We start from the raw sequence: 23594 nt of genomic DNA, 5'->3' as shown, positions 1-23594 counted from the left end.
TTTTGTTTTCCCCTGGCAGTGACTACCAATTGTTCTTAGTAACCTTTGAATTTCTTTATTCTGTAAATGAATACAGGTGGCTTTCCCAGCTGAATTGCTCCAAAATTATTACTGGTTGCTTACTGCCTAAGTGTCCTGGAGCTTCAATTCTTACGATGCTTTGAATAGTACAAAGTCTCTTGTTTCGTGGTCTCATTCACACATTTCTAAACTGTTAAGAAGTGAGGTCGGGCATAGTCAGTGCATAACTACAAAGTATTCCAGTGAAGGTTAGCAAAGATTGTCTGTAAGCAGACAGGAGCACAGGCAGGACTTGTAGAACTGTGTATGATGCCTCTGCTAGTTGCTGCAGCATGAAGTACACACAAGAGCTGCTCTAACCACATCAATCCAGTAAGCAAAATAATTTACTTAACAACAAAAAAAACCCTGCTACTACTGTATATTAATGATGTAGTAAGTGTATGCATTTACATACAACTGTTAATGTGTTCAATTATTTTTTGAGTATTTACAGTCTTTACTTCCAAAGCTCAGTGGGCCAGTATTCCTCCTGACTTCCTTTTCTATATATACCTTTGAGATATTCACCTTTGAAGATGAGAAGGTCCATTAATTCATTACCAACCAGGAGTCAGGATTCTCATTCTGGGCTTTTGTTTAGTTCTGTCATCTGAGAACACAAACTAAACAAAGCAGCCTTTATTGTCCAGGCTTGGCAATGGGCGCTGTGATGAACAATACCCCTTTTTCTTTATTAAATACCGCTGTCGTCATCTCTTCATCCACTAATTCTGGCAGATCTAGTTGTAATTTGTATTTTTCAGGGACATCAATGATCACATCATCCTAAAACAAGAAAATGAAAACAAGTGATTAACTACTTAACAATGAATTAGCAACAAGTATTTCTAAGAATTTCTAAGATACAGACAGAAAAAGCAAGGTCTTACCTTGGAAATTCTTAGATCACACTCAGAAACAGAGCTGACCTTAGGCAACTCAACTTTCAGTTCAATTCTCACTGGCTTGTTATTTGCATCCCTCACAGTGGTCATTTTGTAGGCAGGGGTGCTTAGCTCCTCTGGCACTTCTGTACTGCTGATTTCCTCTATCAGTTGCACTTCAGATTGTGTGATGCTTCCTTCCTTCAGCAGGACAGGAGCGTCGCTGCGATCCTCAGCTTCTATGCTGTGCAACAGTTGATCGAGTGTCAGTTCTTTGAAGAAAAGTAAGGTTTTTGCACGTCAGTCAGTTACTAAGAACTGCAATGTTAGCTACTTGGCAAATACATCACAAAAACTGTAGCTCTGCAGTTAGCACTTTTGTCAGACAGACTGCTGTTTCTCCTTCCCTCATGATTCGCTTTCATTGCCAAGCTGTTAAAAGTTGCTGTTTTCAGAGCATTGGTTACAGCAGCAACCTCTTCTACTCTAGAGGAAAAGAAACTTGGCACCACAAAGGATCAAGCCCTGGCAGAGTTCCCATGTCTACTCATTACAGGAAAAGGGAGTTTGCTCCTTCAGTGTCACTAGTTTCTTAACCCTAAAATAAAGGAAAATAGAGATAAGCACCACACATGAACACCGCCCTCCTACTCTGATTTTTTTTTTTTTTTTTTTTAGAAGTGTTTGGTTTAAGAAGTGGGGTCAGAGAGGTGAGGGTTGGGGATGCTGTAGAAGTCAGACCCTTAAAGACAGCAGAAGCAGCTCTCCACGTACCCTTCTCTGTGTTCTGACCGAGGTGGGGTGGTGGCAGCTGCCCACCTTTCAGTCGTTGCCACATCCTTTCCGGGCTTCCTTTCAGCTTGAAAGATTCGATTTTGTATGAATGTGAAAGAATAAGGTTGTATTGTTCCTCTACAAATTTAAGCGTTAAATGGATCAAATGTTCCATCGCTTCTGGGTTTTCTTCTCTCCTCTGCAGAACATCTGGGTTATAAGCAATATCTATTACGCTGTAAGAATCTACAGAAAACGAGCTGCGTCAGAATTACTGCTTTGGCACCACATCCTGCAGTGTCTGCAGTCCCCATCCCTGCAGGCACTCAAGGCCAGGCGGGATGGGGCTGGGGGCAGCCCTGCCTATGGCCAGGGGTGGCCACTGGGTGGGCTTTGAGGTCCCGTCCAACTCAAGCCGTTTTGTGGTTCCCTATAACACTTGACTTGAAAGCAAAGGAATGGGGTTTGTGGCCTCCGGGCACAGAGCTGCTCCCCTGTGTGGGTGCGGGCCGTGCAGGGGGCCGTGCTCAGCACCCGCAGTTACGGGGTACGCGTCCTCCGCAGGACTCGGCCGCGTTCCCGTTTGGGGTTTTTTCGGCACGGAGGGTCCGCGCCCACCGCCCCTTCCGGGCCCCCCGCCAGGCGCAGGGCACGCACCTCCCCCGCCCGCCGCCTCCTGCAGCGGCCCCGCGATGACGGGGATGCTGGCCCGGAGCTCCGCCGGGCCCGGCACCCGCCTCCAGCCGCAGACGTTGACGAAGAGCGGCGCGCACGCAGCGCCCCGCGCCGGGCCGAGCCCCGGGTGCGGCTTCCCCGCGGCGGGCAGAGTCCGCACGCACAGCCGGGGCTCGGGACGGGCGCAGAACCGCTCTGCCTGGGCGCGCTGCTCCCGCAGCAGCCGGCGGTAAGCCCGCGGTTGGTTCTCCGCCATCTCATCCAGCAGCGCCCACAGCCGCGCCGCCCGCCCCAGCACCGCGTCCGCCATCACACCGCCGTCGCGTAGCGACAGAGATCGGAAATGCCCTCCTTCTTCCGGTCCCGGCCTGCCCCGCGGGGGCGCCCGGCAGCGGCACTTCCGGCCGGGAGCCGGGAGCGGACCCGGCGGCGGTGGCGCGGTTCTGCCGCGCTGTGTGCCGAGGGCGGGAGGATGTCGCGGGTGCCGGTGGGGAAGGTGCTGCTGCGGAACGTTATCCGGCACACGGGCGCGCACAACAAGGTACGGCCCGGCCCCGCGGGAGGTCCCGGGCGGTGCGGAGTCGCGGGCGCTGTGGCCGTGCTGAGCTGTCGGCCCCGTGAGGAGCCGCGCGGTGCCGCTGCGGGACGGCTCCCGAGGGGAGTGCGGTGTGCTGGTAGGAGGGCCGCTTGGCTGCGTTTTCTGCTCGCTCCGCTCACTGTGCCCTTTGTCAGCTTTCAGACTGCGTGTCGGCGGCGTTGAGGTGCGGGGCGTGGGGAGCACGAGATCCGTCCGTGTGCCTCTGAGCCGCTGAGCTCGCATTCGTGGCACCGTCGGCTCGCAGTCCGAGCCAGGAGCTCACGTACAGCGCTGCGTTCCCTCGTGTCACACCCGTTCCCTTTCTGCAACTTTCAGATCCAGGAAGAGACAGAGATGTGGAAGATCCGGGAGTGGGAGAAGCAGGCGGAGGAGACATACTGGCGGCAACGGAGCAGAATGCTGTCGGACACCTCCAGGTGGGCTCCGCACTGCGGGACACGGCTGAGCCCCTTTGCCACAGCAAAGGGCATTTTGTGATTGCTGTCTCTTAGTAATGTATGGAGACCATAGTGGTTATGTAGTTATATTTTCACCTGCAAGAGCTCAGACCAGGGCTTAATTCTGACCTTTCGTCGAAGAACCACAGAATGGCAGAACCCCTGCCTGTGGCAGGGCACGCAGATGGGCATCCACACGGCTCCTGCATATCTCCAGAGAAGGAGACTCCACCATCTCTTCTCTCTGGGCAGCCAGTCCCATCACTTAGACAGTAAATAAGTTCTTCCTTGTGTTCTTAGGGAGCTTTCTGTGTTCCAATTTCTGCCAATTCTGCCTTTGTTCTATTGCTGCGTGCCACCAAAAAGAGTCCGCTTCTATCAACTCAACTCCCACACTGCAGATAGTTATAAACAGTGCTGAGATGCCCTCTCAGCCTTGTCTTCCCCAGGCTGAACGGCCTTTCCTCACGTGGGAGATGCCCCAGGCCCTCTTCATAGTTTTCAGAATTCAGCTGGTGCTGATCAAACTGCAATTTCAGTGAAGTCAGTTCTGCTCCCTGAGTTCCCCGCTTTTTGTGTTTTATAACAGCTGTGTCTCACTGCAAATTGTCAGTGTCCTGCAGAGTGAGTGAGCTGTTTTTTGTGATAGGTGAGGTGACGTCTTCTAGTTCAGCACCTTGAGCATCCCTGCATGCCAGGAATTTTGTTGTGTGCAGTAATAAATATGAAAACCGGTGTTAGTTACTGAACTGGTTCTGTAGGAGCTCTAATGATGACTGTCTGTTAAAATGATAGTTGGTCTTCTTGCATAGATGGACACCCAAGACTTGCTGGATTTTTGCTCCCCTCGCTGGACTAACCCCTTGCTCAGAAAGTTTCTCCATCAGAACTGAGAGCTGAAGGACAACTGTTCTCTTTCTGCAGCAGTCGGATGCGCAGTGACGGCTTTGATGAGGAGGGCCACAGGGCTGACTGGAAAACAAAGAACTCCCATTTTCTCGACCCAGTCGAAGATGATCTTTTTAGAGCGCGGTCGTGGAATAAAAAGCTCTACGAATGTGAAGCCAACATGCCAGACAGGTCTGTGGAGGGCATTAACATTCTGTGACCATAATTGGTCAGAGCATCTTTCATAGAGTCATAGAATGGCCTGGGTTGAAAAGGACCACAGTGACCATCGAGTTTCAACCCCCTGCTATGTGCAGGGTCACCAACCAGCAGACCAGGCTGCCCAGAGCCACATCCAGCCTGGCCTTGAATGCCTGCAGGGATGGGGCATCCACAGCCTCCTTGGGCAACCTGTTCGGTGCATCACCACCCTCTGGGTGAAAAACTTCCTCCTCATATCCAACCTAAACCTCCCCTATTTCAGTTTAAAACCATTCCCCCTTGTATTCTGGAGTATTGTACTGAAAACTTACTATGAAGTAGTGCTTGGTCTCGTTCAGTAAGTAAGATGCACAGACTTTGCGATGTTGCACAGAGTGTCTGATTTCAATTTACCAAATAGAATTCTTAAGTCACAGTAAACAGCAAAAGCTCAGCCCTGCATTTTCCATCTAAGTTTAGTATTTATTACTTTGTCCAAGGAAAAGTCTAAAAATGCAATATAGTGCTCTCTGGGGTTGTTTTAAATAAATATGAGTTGTATTATTGCTGTAATTAGAAATAGGAAAGAGCCTAAAAACAGAAAGTGCTTTTAAACAGTACTAACTAAATCATTTTGTTTTCCTCTTTTTTTTTTTTTTTTTTTGGTTACTGGGAAGGTTCTAATGTCCTCTTGTTGTCTAAACTAATGCTCATTCTGTGGCTCTGTTTTTTCAGAAGTTTTTTTCCCTGAACATCAGTCAGTTTGTTGCTAATAGATGTTTCTACTTTCTTACAGATGGGGCCACAGTGGCTATAAGGAGCTGTACCCTGAAGAGTTTGATACAGATAGGTAAGGCTAACGGGTTCACAGATGCATCCCAGATTTGTCAGGTTATGCAAGGAATTTTACAAACTGAGATTGATGATGAATCTACTTTTAATGCCAAAGCAGCACTATTTAGTTTCAGGTAGCCACTGAAAAAAATGTAGTCCATTAATGTGGTTCCCCTCTTGTCTGAGTCTCAGGAGAGGATTGTATCTCTTAATTAGACATTTGGCTTTAACTTGAGTTACTAAAATGCTCTCAGTGTTGGGAGTCTGTCTGGGACAACAGAGGAGCAGTTGGCTGAATCCAAATCAGATGAATCAAATATCACCTCAGGGTTCCCCTTTGCATTACGATGTATCTGTGTTTTCTGGTTTGCTCCTTATCTGGAGAGAATCAACTCTTCCAGTACCCTGGAAAGTGGAGACTTAGCTCTAAAATAAGATCTTAGAACTAATCATTTCAAAGTACACCTAGAAGTAATCAAATACAATACTTGTCAGACTTGCAGATTGGAAATAACCTGTCATAAATCAGTTTTTCATCGCTTGGTGGCTTTCAGTATGTGTTCTCTTGGTTCTGGCTCAAATACCTTAAATGGAGATACTAATAAGGTGTGGACTCAAGCTGTTAACAAGCATTTGAAACAAAAATACAGCTACTAAGTGTGCTTCCCTGAACTATTCAACTGAATTGATGGGCTTGCTTGAAACTTAGAGATAGACAATTCCTGGCTGCTCTCTGCCTGCCTGCTTGCTTTCTTCTTATCATCCTTTGTTCTTCTTACAGTGACCAGCAAGAAAGAGACAAACAAAATGCTGTCAATGGAAAGAAGAAATCTCATCTGAGAAAACAAAGTGCCCACGAGTTGCACAAACGGAAAAAAACAAAGAAATCGCACAAGAAAAAGCAAAAAAAGAGATCACACAAAAAGAGAAAGAAAAAGAAAAAGGAGCAGGGAAGGTCATCATCAGACTCTTCCCAGGAGAACGAATGCTCTGAAGAGGAGACTTCAAGCATTCAGAAGGGGAAGCACAAGCGCAAGAAAAAGACCAGGAAAGTGCCTGCTAGGGAACCTACCTCTTCCTCTGAGCAGGAAAGTGACTTTTCCCATGCAAGCAGCTCAACCACCAGCAGCTCTGAGGACAGTGAATCTGAGGAGAAAAAAGAGAAACGCCTCACTAAAAAGAGAAAGAAACGTCACAACTCTGTGTCAGAGAGGCACAGTGAAGTAGCAGAGAAGAGGAGCAAGCGGAAGAACTGGAAAGTAGCCGCTGATGAGAAGTCGGAGGATAGCTCAGAGGAGGACTGATGGGGAGATGCTGAGCTTGGGCTGCGGCTTAGACAACGCGATAGAGGACAGAGGCAGGTATTTTTCTTTCAGCACTGTGGTTTATACAGCGTGCCATCCGCAGGGGAGATGCTGAGCCCTGGCAGCCAGCTATAGCTGCTCCCCTGCTTTTCACTGTTTTGATACTCAGGAAAGCAGGGGTGCAGTTTCCTGTCTTGCACATTGGCTAGTTCTGCCAACTTCAGGTTTTCTTTATATGACTGGGTTGGTTGTTGATGAACAGAAGTGTTACAGGCTGTCTGCAGAAATTCAGGCAGGTTTGCACCACTTTATTTTTTTAAATTAAGTTTTAACAGTTTGGAGTTGTTGGTTTGTTGGGTGTTTTTTTTTTTTTTTTTTTTTTGAGTTACCGAAGTCATGACCAAAATTTGCAATAAGAGTGGGGAGAGACAAGAAGTCCATCAGCTGAGTTGCTAACAAAGGAAATGTCACTGGATTTAGCCCTGTGGTAGCTTTGTTTTCCCCTCTCCAGCAGAAGACCTGTGTGGCATTGTGCACAGGTCAGCGGGGCGCAGAAGGGAGCGTGAAGGAATGCTCTCCTTCAGCAGAAGGTGCATTGACCCCTTCCGTAATTACGAAGAGAAGACACCAGAGTGATTGTTTCAGACCTCTCCAGCTCCTGGCAGCGCTGGGTTGTGCCCAGCTCTCCTGTGGGGGGTGCTGGATCTGTGCTGGCAGAGAAGCCTCGGTGGGTGTTGCCTTCTGGCTCTGGTCTGCCTGATGTATTAATGAGAGATTGGTAGAGAGTGGCTTTCCCTGCAGGTGACAGCCAAGCCTTGTTTTCACCAGGTGAATAAATGAAGACGTGTTTGATGCTCCTGTCACTGTTTTGGAATTAAGCTCAGGGGCAGCCCAGGCTTCGGCCGCTGGGGTGCTGTTGTGCTGCTGCCGGACCAGGGCAGGGGCTGGGGCGGGCCGAGAGGAGGCAGAAGAGGAGCAGGTGGAAGTGCACCGCGTTGGTGCGGCTGTCGTGGCGCTGCCCCGCGCGGCTCCGGCTTCGGCCCGCACCGAAAGCGAACAGAATTACTCGGAGCCCCGCGGCTGCAGCCCCGCTCGGTGCCTCCTTGTCACTTCGCTGCGGGTAGCTGTCAGCAGGGCAGCGGGGGGCTGGGAGCCCGGGAGGGCGTTCCCTCGCGTTGGGGCTGCGCACTGCCTCAGGCCGAGGCTCCGTCGCCCAAGCGGAGTCACTACGAGGAAGGGACCCGGCGGGGAAGTTCCTTTACAAGCGCAGCCGGGCCTTTATAGCCGCGCTTCTCTGCGGCCACAAAGCCCGGCAGTGCTGCTGCTTCGCGCTTCACGGGCAGCATTCTGTAGGAGGCGCTCCCTCAGAGCCGCGAACCGCGCTGCTGCGCCGTGCAGAGAGCCGTGCTTGGGGCGACCCGGAAGCAGAAGTGCGTTTGGGATAACTTCCGGTTCCGGCGCGCAGTGCCCTTGGGCAGCAGGGAACGATGGCGGCGCTGGTGCTGCTGCGGGCTGGGCTGGCGCGGCCCCGCGGCGTCCCGACGGGTGAGTGCCCGCCTGCAGCCCAGCGCCGTCCGCCCCGCCCGGCCCTCATCCGGCCCCGCTCTCTCCGCAGCTCTGCTCCGCGGGACCCTCCTCCGCCACTCCGCCGTGCTGACGGCCGCCGCCGACCGCAGCGCTCCGGCCCGGCAGAGCCATGGTGGCGCCCCGCAGGGCCACGGTACGTCTGCGGGACCGGGGCTGAACTGCGGTTCTGTGTGTGGGCGTGGCCGGGAGCGTCCTCAGTCGGAGGGAACGGGATCGAAAGGTTTAGAAGCATAAATAGGGTTTAATACTTATATGGCCCAGCAGCGGTAATAGCGAAAGCGCTGCAGGTGGGACCTGTACGGCAGCGGAGCTTCTGGGTCACCGGAATCGGTCCGAGAGGGCCCGGGGCGGGCGGGCTGTGCTGCTCTGCACTGTGTGGAGACACGGGGATGGCAGAGGCGGGGAACTGAGTTGGAGCTGTTCTATCACCCCACAGCAGTGGGAAGTTGGTGCTCTGCAGCCGTGACAGTGCAACCTGGGAGTGGGAAATGCAAATAAACGTTTGTAAAAGAAGTTGGCTTCACTGCCAGAGCGCTTCCTCTGCTGGCCTGGCCGTGACTGCAGACTGTAGGGGTCTGCGTTTGCTTGGAGCTCTCCTGTTGAGTTTCTATTTCTTTGTATTCAAGGACACTTCTCTTAGCAGTGGCAAAAAGAGGAATATTTAAAGCAAACTTTCTAGGCACTGTAAAATATATATTCTGTACCAGCAGTTCAGCAGCATCTCGCTTATGCTCAAATCAAAGCATAGTAGTCAGGCTGAGAAAATGACGTGGGGCAGATTGGGCCAGGCTGCCTGTTTGTACAGCTGCAGCACTTGAACACAGCTTTGCACTGAAGAGCGCTCTCCTTGCAGGCAGTTCCAAGGCTGCATCCCTGCACTGGACCAGTGAGCGTGCGGTCAGTGCCCTCCTGCTGGGCCTGCTCCCCGCTGCCTACCTGTACCCTGGGCCGGCTGTGGACTACTCCTTGGCTGCAGCACTCACTCTCCATGGCCATTGGTGAGCACAGCGGGTTCCTCAAAACCGAATTGGGTCTGAGAGTGAGGGTGTCCCAAGTCTTAGGACCAGATGTGGTTATGAGTCTGTGGGTTCTCAGACATTGTAAAACAACTGGAAAGAAGTGCAGGCAGACTCTCTAGTGTCTGCCACGGCCTTTGACAAGATTGGCTGTACCTCAATCTGAAGTTAGCACAGCTGGCAGTGCAGGGGTGGCTACTCGTACTCCTGACCCTTATTCCACTGTCCATTTACAGACAGTAGCCATTGTAATGGAAGAGTTAGTTGCTTTTCAGATCACTTCTGCTTCTCTTCTATTTAGGGCTTCCTTGTACCCCATTTCTCACATTCTCATCATTAAGGTTTCAGAATCCCATCTAAATGAAACTGAGCTCAGTGTTCTCTTGTGGCATCTGCTGCAGGACTGGGAGTCTTGCTAGGTCAAAATCCTGGCAAGAAAATTGAATGTGCTTCTGTTTCTGTTTTTTAACGAATTGACACCTGTTATCGCAGAAGGTAAACAGAACTGAGATTCTGAGAAGAGAATTATCACATCAGTTTGAAAGCATCCTCTCTCTTCCTGTTGCTGAACAGTTTTACTCTGGAGCAGAAAGTTCACTTCGAGGCTGACAGATGTAGAAAAAGAAACAGTATGCTAATTTCTAACTACTTTCTAATCTAAAGATGTGTCATGGAGTCTTTCTTGCAGCGTGACAAAGGCTGGTTCCAGAGTTCAGGCAAAAGGTGTATTTCCTTCTCTTTGTTTCTTCAGGCCTTCAAAGTCAGATTAGCTGCCCATGGCTTTGTAGAAGCACATCTCTGTTTGGGAGAGCTGTAATCAACACTTTCCACCCTGTCATTAAGAAAACTCCGAGCCAATATTTATATATTTTAATAGAATGTATGGAATATTTTTATCTATTTTTTTTCTTACTTGCATCTGCTTCTTTGAGTGGGAACTAGATATCTTCTAGGTAATTTTGATATAGGGTGGTGAAAATACTGACTTGTTTGCACCTTCACAGTAGTGCTGCTCCAGCAGGATGCTGACATAAGCTCTTTCTTGATTTCAGCTTGTTTCTCTCTTTCTCTCGTTTTTTAGGGGTCTTGGACAGGTAATAACTGACTACGTCCATGGAGATACTCCTATCAAAGTGGCTAATACAGGTCTGTACGTACTGTCGGCCATTACCTTCACCGGCCTCTGCTACTTCAACTATTACGATGTTGGTATCTGCAAGGCTGTGGCCATGCTGTGGAGCATCTGAGATGCAACAAGTTGCTGACAAACGTGATTGTTCCTTGCTGCCTCTGCTTGACTATATTTTTAACAAGTTTAATGCAAGAACAATGAATAACCAAGGGTCTGTAGTATGTATGTATAGCAGCCAATTCGGAGCTCATGTTTCAGAAATAAATCCCCATCTTTCTTTTGATTTATTGCTACAGCAGGAAAAATCTTAGGAAAGGAGGAGTAGGTTTAAAGTGGGTAATGTCCATTGAATTGATTTAAGCTGCACTGCAAATGGGAATGGATGACATAAATAACAAAGTACAGCTGAGGATAGTTTCCTTGTACAGGCAGCTTCCATGAGTGTTTTTCTGAAATACTGTTTTCTGTTTTGTAAAGCAAACTCAGTGGTAATCGAACCATTATTTCTGACATCACAACTGAACTGTGTGTAAGGCACTCCCTGTAACTCTTCGGGCCCTGAGAGTTAATGTAGAAAGGGGAATACCTTTTTCTTAATCCATACAATAAAGTATTTGCAGAAATTGTGTGTGTCATTCTGAATGATTTTTACTATTGCTGTTTTTCTCTGCATCTATTATAGATTTTTCTAAAATCACTTCAAATACTCATTCAAACTGTTATAGCTTTGCTTTATTCATTTAGAGATTATAAAACAAGCAATATTTTTATGAATATTTGTTGTCCTTAATTCCTTAAGAGTTAACATTGACTTTATACAAGAGCTATGTTCACAGTAAAAACACAGCAAGAATTGACTTAGAGAGTTTTGTCGGTTAATTTGAGAAGCTGTAAATAGCATACAGATTTCATAGTTCCCCCTGGAGCCTGTGTTCATCTGCAGCATCTTTTGTTTCGTAAATAATCACAGTTACAGATTTTCCTCTGTGACCAAGAAGAGAATGAAGGTAAACCTTTATGGCGTAGTTTGACTCCAGGCTCAGTATTCTTTTCCACATCTTTAGATTTGAAATCATTTCAGAGAGAAAAATGCAATTCTTGTCTTCAGCATTCTCGTCTTCAGCTTTCTGCTGAGACTTGGACAGTAGTGAGGAGCAATTGTTTCCACATTCTGATGGTACTTTTGTGGTACTATTAATAGTGAGAGGAACAGAGATGTGTTACCATCAGTTTGATTAGGCAATAAACGGAATGAGTAAGCTGCTGAATTCTGCAGATTTCCTGATTTATTTTTAAATATTTTTAAAATGATTGGGCTTTCTTTGTTTTTGTTTTTTTTCATTCATATAACCATAGGAAATGCTATGCAGTTGGCCACTTCTGTTTTGCTAGACTTGCTGTCAGAATTGAGACGATGGTTTCCATCTGACATGGCCTGATGTGGGTATTGATGTAACACTATGTTGTTGTGTGGAGGAGGATGCATGTGTATGACTGATGACTCGATAGCTCTGTAGAATCTGAGCAGTTAACATAGAAATTGACACTTCCTCTTCTGAGACCAAATGTGGGTTGTATCTGTATGTGGTATTCTTGTTTGAGAGGTGTTGCGTGAAAAGGGAGCTGTCAGAGATCTGGTAACACAGTAACCCGGACAGCTGGTTTAGAGGCTAGCAGTGCTGTGACCAGCTTCCTGTGCTACTGTGTCCAGAATGGGAAGGTAACAACCACAGCTTTCTCTGTGAGAGGCACATGTTCCAATTCTGCCAGTTCCATGTGCTTTTCTTTTGTTCTAAATTACTCATAGCTGTAACTGTTTGATCCATTTTTTTGAATATTCATCAGGCAAATTAAAACAGGTCCATATATGTTAAATTTTTGAATTTAAGCCCCTCCAGTGAATTCTTTCTAAGCCATAGTGCATTCAGTGGTGCCTGTATGTGATTCCAGAGAACTGCTTTTTTTGCCCCAGATATTCCTGCAGCAGCTGGGTAGGTGAAGCAGCATAATGTGAAAACTGACTGTCATCACAGCACTTCCCCATCTCCAACCTCTCTGTGCTTTTTTTTTTTTTTTTTTTAAGCCTCTGAATTAGTATTTTTTTAAATACCAGAACAAATATTGAGATTTGTCTTCTTTCTTCTGCAAATTTGAGGAATTCTCCGTTTCATGACAGAAGCTTTCCTGGTTTCTCTGTTTACTTTTGCCTGTATGGGATATGACAATTGTACCCTCTCTCTAATTGCCTCTTCTGCCTGGCAAGGTGAGGATCCAAGACCTCAGTTTCCAATCGCTTCTAGGTAATCACTGCCTGCAGTTTTTTCCTCAGGAGAGGAGGAGCAATGCCTCTATTATACATAGAAGATGAGAGTCATACATTTTTCTAGAGAGTAAATATTTGCAGTGTTGCATGTACCTTATTTTTGCTGAATTCCAGTGTTTGCTCAGCTCCAAATGTGAAAGAGTGCACAGCTCGACCCTAACTTGTCTTGTGTTGTCATACACAAAGATAGCTTCCTTACCACAGCCATTTCTACCTTTGTGATTAACAGCCTGTTGCATGTACAAATATTTGTTTCATTTTATAGTCATCTGCAGCTTACTGTCGAGTTTCAAAACCCCTCACATTTTCTTCATTTCCTCTGAAGACAAACAGCATTATTAAAATTCCAATTGTTTAAGTAAGTTACCAGTTCTCTAATAAAAGATGCTGCTAAGTTTACAGTAAAAACTATTGTTGCTACTTCTGTTGAAGGAAACAATGCCACTGTGTAGCTGAAATAGGTAAAGACACAGGATTTCCTGTGTCCTGAAAAAGAAAAAAAAAGTAATGACGTGTTTATTGGTGAGATTCACGATCTGGTGTAGGAAATGTGCAGTTTGCTTTCTTCAGCTGTTTTCTCTCCATCCCCACAATAGGTCTTTTCCATGTATGAGACTTCAAATTTGCTTCAAAACTGTTTGTTCAGCAAGCTCTAAAGATGCTTGAGATGAAACTGTACAGGGCTATGAACACATGCATGTTCTTGTTTATTCACTCTGCAGTTCTCTTTGCTGTCATTTGCTAGAAAACATTCTGCTGTTGCTTTTCCCACTTGCATTTGTTTTGCCTTTGAAGATGCTCATTTTTGGACTGTTACTGTAGCTGGCTATATGTAAATATATGAAATATACAATTGTCTTCCTTTGTATTTTGAATGAATTAGACTTCTTTCATAAAAAGACAAATTATGTTTTAAGAGTGTAGAAATATATCATAGGTTGTGCCTTTCATTATGACTTGTTACGAATTTTGTGGTTTCATCAACTTCATCTTCTCTCGGCAGTTTCTTTAAAATTAGTTTTCTTAAGGAGTCTTCTTCCTCAAAGGCCAAGAACATTCCTTGTTCAAGTGAGTACTCGAACTTAAAAGCCTTGGAGCTGCAAGATGTAAATGTCTTTTTGAAAAATATGATGTTACTTTCACCAGGAATGTCTTTGGGAACTTCTCCTTCCTGTGAAAAAAAGAAAAGGGTGGGTTAGTCCCATGACAAGACTTGAGCAGTACTCTTTCAGCTCACGTTTGCATTCTCAGTTTTCCCTCCTGGTTCCATACACATGTGGTTTCAGAAGCAGATACTTACCCTAAATCGAACAACCATTTTCCCATGCTCTTTCTCACAACACATGTAGTAACTCTTATCTTCTACCTGGACGCTGAATGCAACAGGCATCCCTGCTGAAGGCGCGGTGGTTTTGTAACAGTGAATGTCGAAGTACATTCCACTGCCTAAATATAAGTTGGTTATTATTAATAGCTTGCTCAGAAGAGAGCTACAAGTACTTAGCCATGCTTCTGTCTTTACTGCTGTCCTCCCATGACACTTTTTCTGACAGAACAGCCAGGACTTTAATCGTTAGTGGCTACTGCTAGCATATACTTGACTTTCTGCCATCATTCAAGAAGAGTTTGAGTTTGCAAGAAAGCAAATGAAATTGCCAGTTAGTATGAGTGGGATGTTCCAATCTTCTTGTGTTCATGCATAAAGTGAGAACTGGATATGTAGCCTGATTTCCAGATGTATGTGATAAGTCATTTATGTGTGTTCTAAATGAATAGTTGAGGCACTCACAAGGAAACAAAACCATAAATGCCTGGCTAAGTACTGCTGTTAGAAGTACAAGCTATTAGTGCTGAATACAGTTGGCTTAAACCTTTCTTCTTAATTCTTTGTATTGCTATTTCAACTCAGTGATTACAAAGAACATAAGCACATCTAGAATAAAGAAACAGGACAGTGCTTATGGTGTAGATATGAAAAGCAGCATACCAGATTTCACCTCCTGATCTGTTACATCTTCAAAAGCTGCCACGTTTAAATCTGGACGAACCACAAGCAACTGGCTATTGACGTTTCGAAAGAATCGTTTGATAGTTTTATCCTTACAAAAGGCATCGCATTCCAGCTCTGCAGAAATATTAAGTGAAGGGGAACAAATAATAATGAAAAAAAAAAAAAAAACCACCCTGCTTTTGATCTACTCAGATCTTTGCAGATCACTGCAGGCTTAATTTTGCGATTAAAGATAGTGCAGCAAGTTGATAGAACAACAATCTCAAACAGAGCAGAGGCATCAACATCATTCTTTCCACCCCTGGCTTGTAGCAGCCCAGGCAAGGCAGAAGGCTCCCCGAATGTGAGCAAGAGAAGCTACAAAGTCTGTTAATGATAATATGGAGGTAGCAGTGCTCTCTTCTGCCCAACAATTACAGTTGCACAAAAAGCTCCTTGTATTAGGGAAGCCCATATCCTGTACCTTTGTAGGAAATAAAGCAAGAGCAAGTTCAGAAGGAGGTGATCTGTAGCTCTTTTTAGAGCAACCATTGATCAGTTGGAAAATTTGTTCTCTAAGGCACACAAAGCTTTCGTGGGTTAGTACACTTGAGCAGGTTAATTTAGATAAAATTGATAATGAAGTAATAAATTATGAGCTTTCAGCTTACCATCATCTTGGTCCCAAGCGAGCAATGGGGGGGGGGAAAAATACATCATTAGTCTCTGTCCCACAAAAAGAAACCAATTTCTAAGCAGTTTTGTACTGCAAGACTGGAAACCAGCCAGCCAGCCAGCCATGTACCTCCAGTATCACAAACACACCTAGCAGAGCTCTTCTCACTACAGAGCGTTTCATTTGTGAGCACAACAAGCTCAACATTGAAGCTACATAATTTGAAAACTGGAGTTATCACCAAACTGAGAGGCATGCAAAATACTGACGGGTGAGCAGCTCAGTTCTGTTTAGACCTATACGTGGTGATGAATGGCATGCAAAATTATGCTTCCATCAGCACCTTTGTTCCAAATGAGCAAATTTCAAGTAATTAAAAATCGCTTCTAAAGAAGATAGCATTTCCCAAGGTCAGACTGGAAGGTAGCCATTTATTCCAGCTCCACTCCACAGTGTTCCAACCCTTCCGAGGATTCTTTACTGTAATACTGTGCAATAACAATTTCACTGACTCAAGTAATTCACCAACAGAATTTCAAACTGAAGCTTAGGGAAAAATTACGTGGAATCAGAGCGATAAAGAAATTGGGTTTCATCAGTTTTGGAACAGAGGAAGTTAGTAAAAGCTTAAGGTATTCAGCAGCAATATGGTACTGACCTGCTGCCACACTGGGACAGCTGCCTCAAACTCAGATGCTTTTTGCACTGAACAGCCTGGCTGCATAATCTAAGAACAATGATTCTATTAAGTGTGTGGGGACAGTAATTGCTCTGAGGGGTGTTCTGGTGGTGTGGGAGTCAAAGAAGGGATTCCACAAAACCGAGGATGCCTGCTTAAGAAAAGGACTGAATTGCACAGCAGCTTTTGATCTTCTATGCAGTTATCAGAAACACCATGTCTCTTCTGGCAGTGGGTAATCATTACCTTCAAAATAGAGGCAGAGGTTTTCTCTAAGCCGTACTGCACACACAGCGATCTCTTCACAGCTCATCTTCACACTGCCAGAAACACACCAAGAGGATTCGGAGCTAAGAGCAATGCTTCTTACTCTGTGAGCTGAGGAAGTTCTTGGGCTAGTTCTCTCCTAGTGCACAGTACTGTACTATGGCCAGCATGTTTCATTATATGTTGAAGAACTGTTTGTATGGAAAGGACAATTGGTCCCTTTCTCTGTTGCTTTTTATCGTTAGAATTATATAGAGCATCCTTCTAATACTGTTATTTTATAAAACTTTTCATTGGCTTATGTGTTGACTTGAATTACTGCAGCACACCAGGGAAAAAATGAGAAAATAAACCAGAAGTGACAAGGAGACATTTGTCCTGACAAGGACCTGGCTGTTGGGATGGCTGCTGTGGGAAACAATTACTCTAAGAAATAAACACTAGAATGTATTTATCAGAACAGAAAAACAACCTGATGAGGGTATCCTCTTCAAAATTAAAACCGCATTCACCGCCCTTAAAGGAAAGGGAGAATAAGAATAAAGGAAGTTATAGCACAGCAGGGGAAGATAGGCATTCTCTCTCTCTGGCAGTATAGTTTTAAAATGGCCTTTTCTATACCGCTGAGCTTTGTGAGGTGCGTTGCCCACTTTTCCCAGCACAGCCCTGGCCATCGGGAGCCAGCATCTGTACTAAGGCTCCAGTAGAGCCACATGCACGCAGCACAGAGAGAAGGCAGAGCATACGGACACTGCAGTCAGACAGCATCAAGCAAACAAGGGCAATATCATGACTGTACAAACACTGAAATCACTTTATGGAAGTAGTTTGGCACACGAGGTGTTTCATTCAAACCGAGCAACTCCTGCCAAAACATTTTTTTTCCCTTGCACTCGCTGCTGGACTAATAAATGTAAATAAACATTAAAGCCAGCAAACAATGGGAAGAATGAGTTCCTGCACCAGCACTTCATTTTTCAGTCAGAACATCTGACTCACTGCCAAGGCTCTTTTTCATCACTTAGAAAAGAATTATTAAACAAACAAAAACTCTAACTGAGCAATGCCACCAGCTAACTAAGAACAGACATCAGCCCCAGGGATCTCTGCGGTGGAATCACAGCGATTTCCCCGTCCATCTGGGAAAGCACTGCAAGGAGTGCATTGGGTGGCAACGTTTCTCCTTCCTGCACGGTCTCGGGCCCCAGCTGCTGCTGCGGGACAGGCGTGCGGCTCACAGCCGAGGGTTGCAAGGAAATAACCCTGAACAGAGCTCGCCTCATTCGGAGCAGTGAGAAGCAAGAAACCAAAGCACTTTTCACTTGTTCTAAAGCAAAGGGGAAAGCACATGCCAGATTTACTTATAAAGCATTCAAGGAAAAGGCGGCCATCGCTTTAGCGGGTAAAGCCCGTAGCAAACATAACGCGATCCCGCTCTTTGCCCCGCTGGGAGGCACGGAGCTGCTGCTCCCAGCGAGCCGCCTGCGGGGAGCGGAGGGCGGAGCGGAGCCGGGGTAGCGGGGGCAGCGGGGTGAGCGGGGGGCAGCGGAGTGAGCGGCCGCAGGAGGGCAGCGCGGGACGCGGGCGCCAGCGGGACGGCAGGGGAAGCAAGGAGCAGGGCTGGGTGCTGCCCGGCCCGGCGTGTCCCTACCGCCAACCCGCAAGGAGCGCCGCCGCCCCCGGGGCGCGTCCCGCCCGGCTCGCCGCGCTCCCGACCCCGGGGCACCCACCGCGCGGCCGCCCGCTCCCCCGAACGGGCTCCGGCCGAGCTCGGCGGGCGCGATCCTACCGGGCTCCTCGGCGGCTGCGGCGCGGTGTAGGCGTGCGGGAGGCGGCGCGGAGCCGGGCGGGTGCCGGGAGCGGCGCTCGGAGCCTCCGCCTGCACGGCACAGCGCCGGGAGGAGAGGCCGCGGGAGGGGGACTTCAGGCGGGTTGCATCAGCGTCCGGGAATAGCAGCGGTGGGCAGAATGCAGGGCTCATTCCCGCTGCTGTCTGTGTACGTCTGCATTTATTCGGTGGCACTTCCTCCTCCTCGGTGGACAAACCGAATGATGTAAATCTGAGGTTACGAAGGGTACTTTTTTGTTTTGACTCCCGTTATCTCACTGAGATGTCGTCAGCGCACATCTCGTTTTCACGCCAACACGTCGCAGTCCGTTCCCTGGCGCATCCATCCCCGGGCAGCTGTTCTGCACCACACTTCGGCACCGGGTCGGGCGCCGCGTGTGCCGCCTTCGTTCCAAAACAGCACCGGGACACACATCTCTGGCGTGACACCTCCACATCACCTCCCCTCCTCCGTACGAACGTCCCTTCGAGGGAGCAACACGTATTCCTGCAGAGAAAAAGGAAAGCCCTGGGGGCTTGTGGCTAGCAGATGGCACCAGATGAATGGGGGAACGAAAGAGGGAGGATGTAAGTTAGATGTGAGGAAGATTTTGACCCAGAGGGCGGTGAGGCGCTGACACTGCTGCCCAGAGAGCTGCGGGTGCCCCATCCCTGCAGGCACTCAAGGCCAGGTGGGATGGGGCCCTGGGCAGCCTGAGCTGGTGGGGGGCAGCCCTGCCCATGGCCGGGGGTGGCACTGGGTGGGCTTTGAGCTCTCTCCAACCTGAGATGTTCTGTGATTCTGTGATTCTATTCTATGAAATGATGGCTCCTAGGTTGTACCAGCTGCATGTCATTTCCAAAGTAGTCATTAATTGCAAATAAATAAAATATCGATAGCCACTGCTAACACCCTAACTGGTACAGCCACACTGCGTGACACTCCTCAGGAGGCGAGTGCTGAGGTGCTAAATGCAGTGACAGTCACCATAACTATAGTGTAAGTGCTGTGTGCTGATAGGACAACTCATGACATAAAAACAGGAAAACAAACTTGGGAATGGATAAGTAACTGGTCTTCTGCAGTCTTGGAGAAATCATGGTTTGGTCTCGGGACTGTGGGAGACAAAGAACAAGCCCTAAAGCAAACCAAGACCAAACTTCAGACATTCTCCCTACCCCATGCCTGCTACTGCTCTTGGGGGTGGTGGGGAAAGCCATATGTGTCTTTAGGGCTTACATCTGAAAATGAGGAATATAATTTTGAGGCCAGAGTAACTTCTTTAAACCTCTCCTCTAAAACAATAATTCTAACAATCAAAAATGGATCGCTTTACTAAAAACTGCAGATCTTCTCTGCTCCACCCATAGGAAGCAGTGTACTTCACTGGTACCTGAAGATGAAAGCTACAGGCATGTCAGAGAAATGTATAACTTCTTTAAAGCTGTTGGAAGAAACTTATGATGTTGATTTAGAGTAACATGTAAAAAGAGGAACTCATCTGTTACGGAATATTTCTCAGAAGGAAAAATTTTGCTTTGCCCAGTCACTGAAGTACACCAGCAGAGTAAAACCTCATGTTTCAGGCAGATAAATACAGGAAAACACATTTTTGGTGGCACTGCTTTCAGATAATGAGTGCGGACATCCATTTACACTCAGTTATGCTGTCAGAACCCAAAGCAGACATCAATATTCTATCATCCCAATCCAATTCCCTGATTTGGTATGAAGTGTTCGGAGCATGTGGGGTTATGTTTACCTGAGCTGCAGTTCTACCATTCCTCTTGATACTCTGTTTGGATGGTTGTTTCCTGCAGTGATATCTACAGATAGGTCAATAAAAACATAAGTGACTTCTGCCCAGCTCACTGGTTCCTCAGCATTGTCTCAGTAGCCATTAACTTCCTTCCAGAAGTTATAAACTACAATTGCTCTTTTCCAATGGAAACAGAAAGCTTCCATTCTTTGTTTCTACTCAAGTAGTTTTTCCTCTCATTCAAAATAACATTCATGTGTTTTTTTACTTCACTCTCCATTATTTTTTTAGACCTGTGGAAACATCTGATGGCATTATTATACTCAGTCCCAAAGTTTGTGCAGCACCATCACCTCCAGCCTGCAGTGTGTGTAGGAAGCAATTGGTTATTGGTTATTATTATTACTGGCTATTCATGCCAACCTTTGAGACCATAAACATTCCACTGGGTCCCAGAGTTCTTTCCTCTCCATCATTACACACTTGTGTGTCTAAGGACCAAGGTCTAGCTGGTAACAGTGGCTCTGATGAGCTTCCATTTCTCCTGACACTTTAACATCTCCAGTTTCAAAGGAACCAGAGCTGCTCGTGGGGGAATGGCTCAGATGCTCTTCTTTCCCATCCGACCTCTTTCCATCAACTATCACACCCAGAATGTGGTAAAAGGCACTCGAGTACTTCATTTATTTTAATTTAGGTGTCCGCTCATGAAAACATACGAGCATGTGTTAATTTAATTAACATTTAATTCGCATATCGCTCTGCTAGATGCGGTTCCTCATCACCTCACTGTGGGCAGCTCAATGAGGCGCACCCTGGCAGCCAGCTGAGCAGCCTCTGCTTTGAGGAAGCGTTCAGTTCTCACAGCAGTTTCATTTCTTGCCGCAAGCTCTGGCTTTCAGAGGACCTCCGGGCAGTACGCGTCTTTCTTCTCTTAAAACCAGAAGCGAAAGATGCGAAAAATTCCCCCGCGCTCCGGGATTCCGGCTCTGTCCCAACGGCCGCCCCAAGCGGAGCGCGCCCTCTGCTCGCGCGGCCGCCATTAGGGCCGCCGAAGGCGGGAAAGCCGAGAGCCGCCCGAGGGAGGGTGCGAGAGCGGCGCTGCGGAGCGCCCATCTCTGCGGGTGTGTTTCCTGACCGCGCCATAGCCAGGCACTGCAGCTGATGTTGTACTTTATTCCTGGCTATCTATCTGTTAAACAGGTAACGATGACGAGCAGCACACAAAAACCTGAGGAAGTCAGAAGTAAACGCAGGAAAGAGCTGGAGGTGAGCAGTGAGGAGGGGCCTCAGCAGCACCTCTGCTCTGTGTGGAAGCAACTCCAGATCTTTTTGACACTCTTCAAGTAAATTCTGGTTCTGAGCTTGTTTCAAGCCATAGAACCTCTGTGTGTATGTATATATATTTATATATACAGTTTCTATATGTTCTGTTATCAGGCTGATGATACAGAAGGCCTTCAGCTGTCCTCCACCGACACAGCAGACCCAGGGCTTTCAGATGGCCTGCAGTCCCTGTACAAACCTGAGTCCCTGGAACAGCTGCTAAACGGTAATGTATACATACACCCCGAGCCACTGCTGAATGCACTAATGGGATGCTGAGGTGGATTTGTTCCACTGTTTAAATGAAGTCACTTTTTCTTTTAACAGAGATGAATAAAGAAATCAAGAGCTTGTTGGCAAAGTATGCCCACATCTTAAGGCAAGTTACTGTGGTATCCTTTGCACAGCACTTCGTAGAGTCATAGAATCACAGAATGGCTTGGGTTGGAAGGGGCCCCAAGGTCATCAGGTTCCAACCCCCTGCCACAGGCAGGGCCACCAACCTCCAGATCTGGTACTAGACCAGGCTGCCCAGGACCCCATCCAGCCTGGTCCTAAACACCTCCAGGGATGGAGTATCCACAGCCTCTCTGGGCAGCTTTTCTTGCTGTGATGGGTTCCTCTGGCTGCAGTTAATTTTTTGTTATTATGTTTTCTGGTAAAAATTATAAACCGTAGATTTTGAAGTAAAACAATCTCCTTTGTTACAACAGAGTAACAACAGTGTTTGATCAAAAACTGAATATTGATATATTCCATTTTTAAGTAAAACATAAAAGCAGATCTAAGTAGTGAGGAAATCATTGGCCTCAGTATTGATTTTCACTTTTGCTGATGTTTTTTCTTTATCTTTTCCCAATTAAGTGAGAGAGCAGCAATGGATGCTTCTTACGTGCATGAACTTGATGGAATCTTGAAGGAAGCGAGAACCCTAGAAAACCACTTAAAACAGAAAAAAGAAAGTCTGAAGCAGAGATTTGCTATGATTGCAAATACTCTGCAAAGCTAAACAAAGTCTGTTAATTGTAGAAATGCTCATTGTTGTAATAAATTTTGATACATAAAGTTAATAAACAATGGTGGATGCGATGAATGCTTCATACATATCTTTGGTAAATATTTCTAGCAGTTCAGGAAACATTCATCAACTTTAGCATCTTATTTTTTAAATAAGTATATGCACTATAAGGAGTAGCGGTAGTACAAAAGACACTAAATATTTATTTTTAATCCCACAATGACTTCAAGGGATTCTACAGATTAGAACAGCATTTCTTATATTTGCTGACCCATTGTTTAAACTGTTCCTGTGTTTCCATCCCAAGAAAATTAATTTTTGGCACCAAAATCATAGTAGAATGTACCTCGAATCTTACTTTCGTTTTGTATCTGAACATAGTTGAATGTGACTGAAAAGAGGAGCTTAGAAATAGGAGAGTTCTATTAGGAGTATTACTTTGGAAATGTATAACAAGGAGTTAAGTCTTAATTTAAATATGTATTTTGTATTAATTTAAATATGTATTTTGTTGCACCTTCAGCTTTTCAAATGAAATGAAGAGCATTTTTGTATAAAAGTGCATTGTAAAAACTTTTCTGGTAGTATCAATAAATAAAAGATGATGTTAATACTATCTAGAATTCCACTGATCTTTTTAAATATTTTATGTATATATATATACATATAAATTTAAATCTGGTTTATTTAAGGATGAGTATGGAGTTTTTTAATGATTTTTCTTTCTTACCATTTGACTATTAAAGAAAGATGAAACAAAATATACAAAATATTACTTGTACTATGTGTGAAGGCAATTTAGTACAGAAAATTGCAAGGTAGTCCTGTCATTATAGCATAATATACCTATCCCTTCCTTCCCCAGTACTGTGTGTTCATTTTCAGACTTAATCCTCCTTTCACCCTTTTATCTATTAAAGGCCACAACTGAATGTGCTACCTATCACACTGTTACTCTGAAACTTGACATCTGTGAAGAGATTTTCCAAGGCACCTAAAGATGCAATTGCGTACTTAGTAGGATTTTCGAAGTGCCTACGCATGTAAGCGCCTTAGATGCTTAGGAATTTTTAAAGATCCCATAAGATGCCTATCTGCATCTTTAGCATCTAAAGACTTTAAAAAAATCTCACCACAAGTATATATAATCTTTTACCAACCTCTGGTAATTTTTTTTACCAATCAGTTTGGTAATTCTATTCACATGGAAAAATGTAGGAGAAAGGGGAGAAAATTTTGGAAGCTAAATTATCTAGAATATTGCACTGGGTGCGTATAGAATCATCTGTGAAGTTGAATAAAAGCAGAATTTAAAACTGACATCTAGAAAGCAT

At 46.0% G+C, this 23594-nt stretch overlaps 5 protein-coding genes across 15 annotated transcripts; 3 read left to right on the top strand and 2 right to left on the bottom strand.

Moving 5' to 3' along the window:
* Positions 1 to 389: 389 nt before the first annotated feature.
* On the bottom strand, positions 390 to 2732 carry PIH1D2 (PIH1 domain containing 2). Of its 2 annotated transcripts, XM_417932.8 has the most exons (4): positions 2379 to 2732; positions 1722 to 1967; positions 954 to 1219; positions 390 to 849 (listed from the first exon to the last, which is right to left on the bottom strand). In XM_417932.8, the coding sequence occupies exons 1-4, from the start codon at positions 2704 to 2706 to the stop codon at positions 703 to 705; spliced, it is 987 nt and encodes a 328-aa protein (XP_417932.4). In that variant the 5' UTR covers positions 2707 to 2732; the 3' UTR covers positions 390 to 702. The 2 variants fall into 2 exon arrangements, with proteins under 2 accessions (XP_417932.4, XP_015153794.2); XM_015298308.4 differs by lacking the exon at positions 1722 to 1967 and having other exon boundaries at positions 641 to 849.
* A 41-nt stretch (positions 2733 to 2773) lies between these two features.
* On the top strand, positions 2774 to 7510 carry C11orf57 (C11orf57 homolog). 2 transcript variants are annotated; one of them, XM_046903822.1, is made up of 6 exons: positions 2774 to 2937; positions 3129 to 3157; positions 3310 to 3410; positions 4356 to 4511; positions 5317 to 5370; positions 6136 to 7510. In XM_046903822.1, the coding sequence occupies exons 3-6, from the start codon at positions 3328 to 3330 to the stop codon at positions 6656 to 6658; spliced, it is 816 nt and encodes a 271-aa protein (XP_046759778.1). In that variant the 5' UTR covers positions 2774 to 2937; positions 3129 to 3157; positions 3310 to 3327; the 3' UTR covers positions 6659 to 7510. The 2 variants fall into 2 exon arrangements, with proteins under 2 accessions (XP_046759778.1, XP_004948203.3); XM_004948146.5 differs by lacking the exon at positions 3129 to 3157.
* Positions 6225 to 11016, top strand: SDHD (succinate dehydrogenase complex subunit D). Of its 2 annotated transcripts, none has more exons than XM_040652055.2 (4): positions 6225 to 6711; positions 8274 to 8378; positions 9099 to 9243; positions 10343 to 11016. In XM_040652055.2, exons 1-4 carry the CDS (start codon positions 6624 to 6626, stop codon positions 10506 to 10508), a joined length of 504 nt encoding a protein of 167 aa, XP_040507989.1. In that variant the 5' UTR covers positions 6225 to 6623; the 3' UTR covers positions 10509 to 11016. The 2 variants fall into 2 exon arrangements, with proteins under 2 accessions (XP_040507989.1, NP_001006321.1); NM_001006321.2 differs by lacking the exon at positions 6225 to 6711 and adding an exon at positions 8120 to 8203.
* A 91-nt stretch (positions 11017 to 11107) lies between these two features.
* Positions 11108 to 18313, bottom strand: IL18 (interleukin 18). 6 transcript variants are annotated; one of them, XM_015297948.4, is made up of 7 exons: positions 18059 to 18313; positions 16801 to 16844; positions 16308 to 16381; positions 15378 to 15383; positions 14704 to 14841; positions 14017 to 14162; positions 11108 to 13887 (listed from the first exon to the last, which is right to left on the bottom strand). In XM_015297948.4, exons 3-7 carry the CDS (start codon positions 16372 to 16374, stop codon positions 13648 to 13650), a joined length of 597 nt encoding a protein of 198 aa, XP_015153434.1. In that variant the 5' UTR covers positions 16375 to 16381; positions 16801 to 16844; positions 18059 to 18313; the 3' UTR covers positions 11108 to 13647. The 6 variants fall into 6 exon arrangements, with proteins under 6 accessions (XP_015153434.1, XP_015153432.2, XP_015153430.1 ...); XM_015297946.4 differs by having other exon boundaries at positions 18118 to 18313; XM_015297944.4 differs by lacking the exon at positions 16801 to 16844.
* TEX12 (testis expressed 12) lies at positions 18149 to 22876 on the top strand. 3 transcript variants are annotated; one of them, XM_025143324.3, is made up of 5 exons: positions 18149 to 18744; positions 21120 to 21185; positions 21357 to 21468; positions 21570 to 21621; positions 22107 to 22876. In XM_025143324.3, exons 1-5 carry the CDS (start codon positions 18721 to 18723, stop codon positions 22249 to 22251), a joined length of 399 nt encoding a protein of 132 aa, XP_024999092.2. In that variant the 5' UTR covers positions 18149 to 18720; the 3' UTR covers positions 22252 to 22876. The 3 variants fall into 3 exon arrangements, with proteins under 3 accessions (XP_024999092.2, XP_040508172.1, XP_040508174.1); XM_040652238.2 differs by lacking the exon at positions 18149 to 18744 and adding an exon at positions 20388 to 20575; XM_040652240.2 differs by lacking the exons at positions 18149 to 18744; positions 21570 to 21621 and adding an exon at positions 20388 to 20575.
* Positions 22877 to 23594: the final 718 nt, after the last annotated feature.

Source organism: Gallus gallus, chromosome 24 (genome assembly GCF_016699485.2).
Source record: "Gallus gallus isolate bGalGal1 chromosome 24, bGalGal1.mat.broiler.GRCg7b, whole genome shotgun sequence".
NCBI lineage: Eukaryota > Metazoa > Chordata > Aves > Galliformes > Phasianidae > Gallus > Gallus gallus.
This window is presented reverse-complemented; position numbering and strand designations above follow the sequence as displayed.

What these genes read in the sequence shown, in the direction of transcription:
- PIH1D2 (XM_417932.8), bottom strand. Translation starts at nt 2,706, where the DNA reads ATGGCGGACGCGGTGCTGGGGCGGGCGGCGCGGCTGTGGGCGCTGCTG. An exon ending in GGAGGCGGCGGGCGGGGGAG is followed by an intron (nt 1,968 to 2,378) that starts GTGCGTGCCCTG and finishes CGTTTTCTGTAG; the next exon opens with ATTCTTACAGCGTAATAGAT. An exon ending in CGGTCAGAACACAGAGAAGG is followed by an intron (nt 1,220 to 1,721) that starts GTACGTGGAGAG and finishes TTTTCTTCAAAG; the next exon opens with AACTGACACTCGATCAACTG.
- C11orf57 (XM_004948146.5), top strand. Translation starts at nt 2,869, where the DNA reads ATGTCGCGGGTGCCGGTGGGGAAGGTGCTGCTGCGGAACGTTATCCGG. An exon ending in ACACGGGCGCGCACAACAAG is followed by an intron (nt 2,938 to 3,309) that starts GTACGGCCCGGC and finishes TGCAACTTTCAG; the next exon opens with ATCCAGGAAGAGACAGAGAT. An exon ending in ATGCTGTCGGACACCTCCAG is followed by an intron (nt 3,411 to 4,355) that starts GTGGGCTCCGCA and finishes CTCTTTCTGCAG; the next exon opens with CAGTCGGATGCGCAGTGACG.
- SDHD (XM_040652055.2), top strand. Translation starts at nt 6,624, where the DNA reads ATGAGAAGTCGGAGGATAGCTCAGAGGAGGACTGATGGGGAGATGCTG. An exon ending in CAACGCGATAGAGGACAGAG is followed by an intron (nt 6,712 to 8,273) that starts GCAGGTATTTTT and finishes CTCTCTCCGCAG; the next exon opens with CTCTGCTCCGCGGGACCCTC. An exon ending in TGGCGCCCCGCAGGGCCACG is followed by an intron (nt 8,379 to 9,098) that starts GTACGTCTGCGG and finishes CTCTCCTTGCAG; the next exon opens with GCAGTTCCAAGGCTGCATCC.
- IL18 (XM_015297944.4), bottom strand. Translation starts at nt 18,309, where the DNA reads ATGAGCCCTGCATTCTGCCCACCGCTGCTATTCCCGGACGCTGATGCA. An exon ending in GGGGAGCGGGCGGCCGCGCG is followed by an intron (nt 16,382 to 18,058) that starts GTGGGTGCCCCG and finishes TGTTTCTGGCAG; the next exon opens with TGTGAAGATGAGCTGTGAAG. An exon ending in AGATCAGGAGGTGAAATCTG is followed by an intron (nt 14,163 to 14,703) that starts GTATGCTGCTTT and finishes ACTTATATTTAG; the next exon opens with GCAGTGGAATGTACTTCGAC.
- TEX12 (XM_040652238.2), top strand. Translation starts at nt 20,513, where the DNA reads ATGGCTCAGATGCTCTTCTTTCCCATCCGACCTCTTTCCATCAACTAT. An exon ending in ACTATCACACCCAGAATGTG is followed by an intron (nt 20,576 to 21,119) that starts GTAAAAGGCACT and finishes TCTGTTAAACAG; the next exon opens with GTAACGATGACGAGCAGCAC. An exon ending in AACGCAGGAAAGAGCTGGAG is followed by an intron (nt 21,186 to 21,356) that starts GTGAGCAGTGAG and finishes TTCTGTTATCAG; the next exon opens with GCTGATGATACAGAAGGCCT.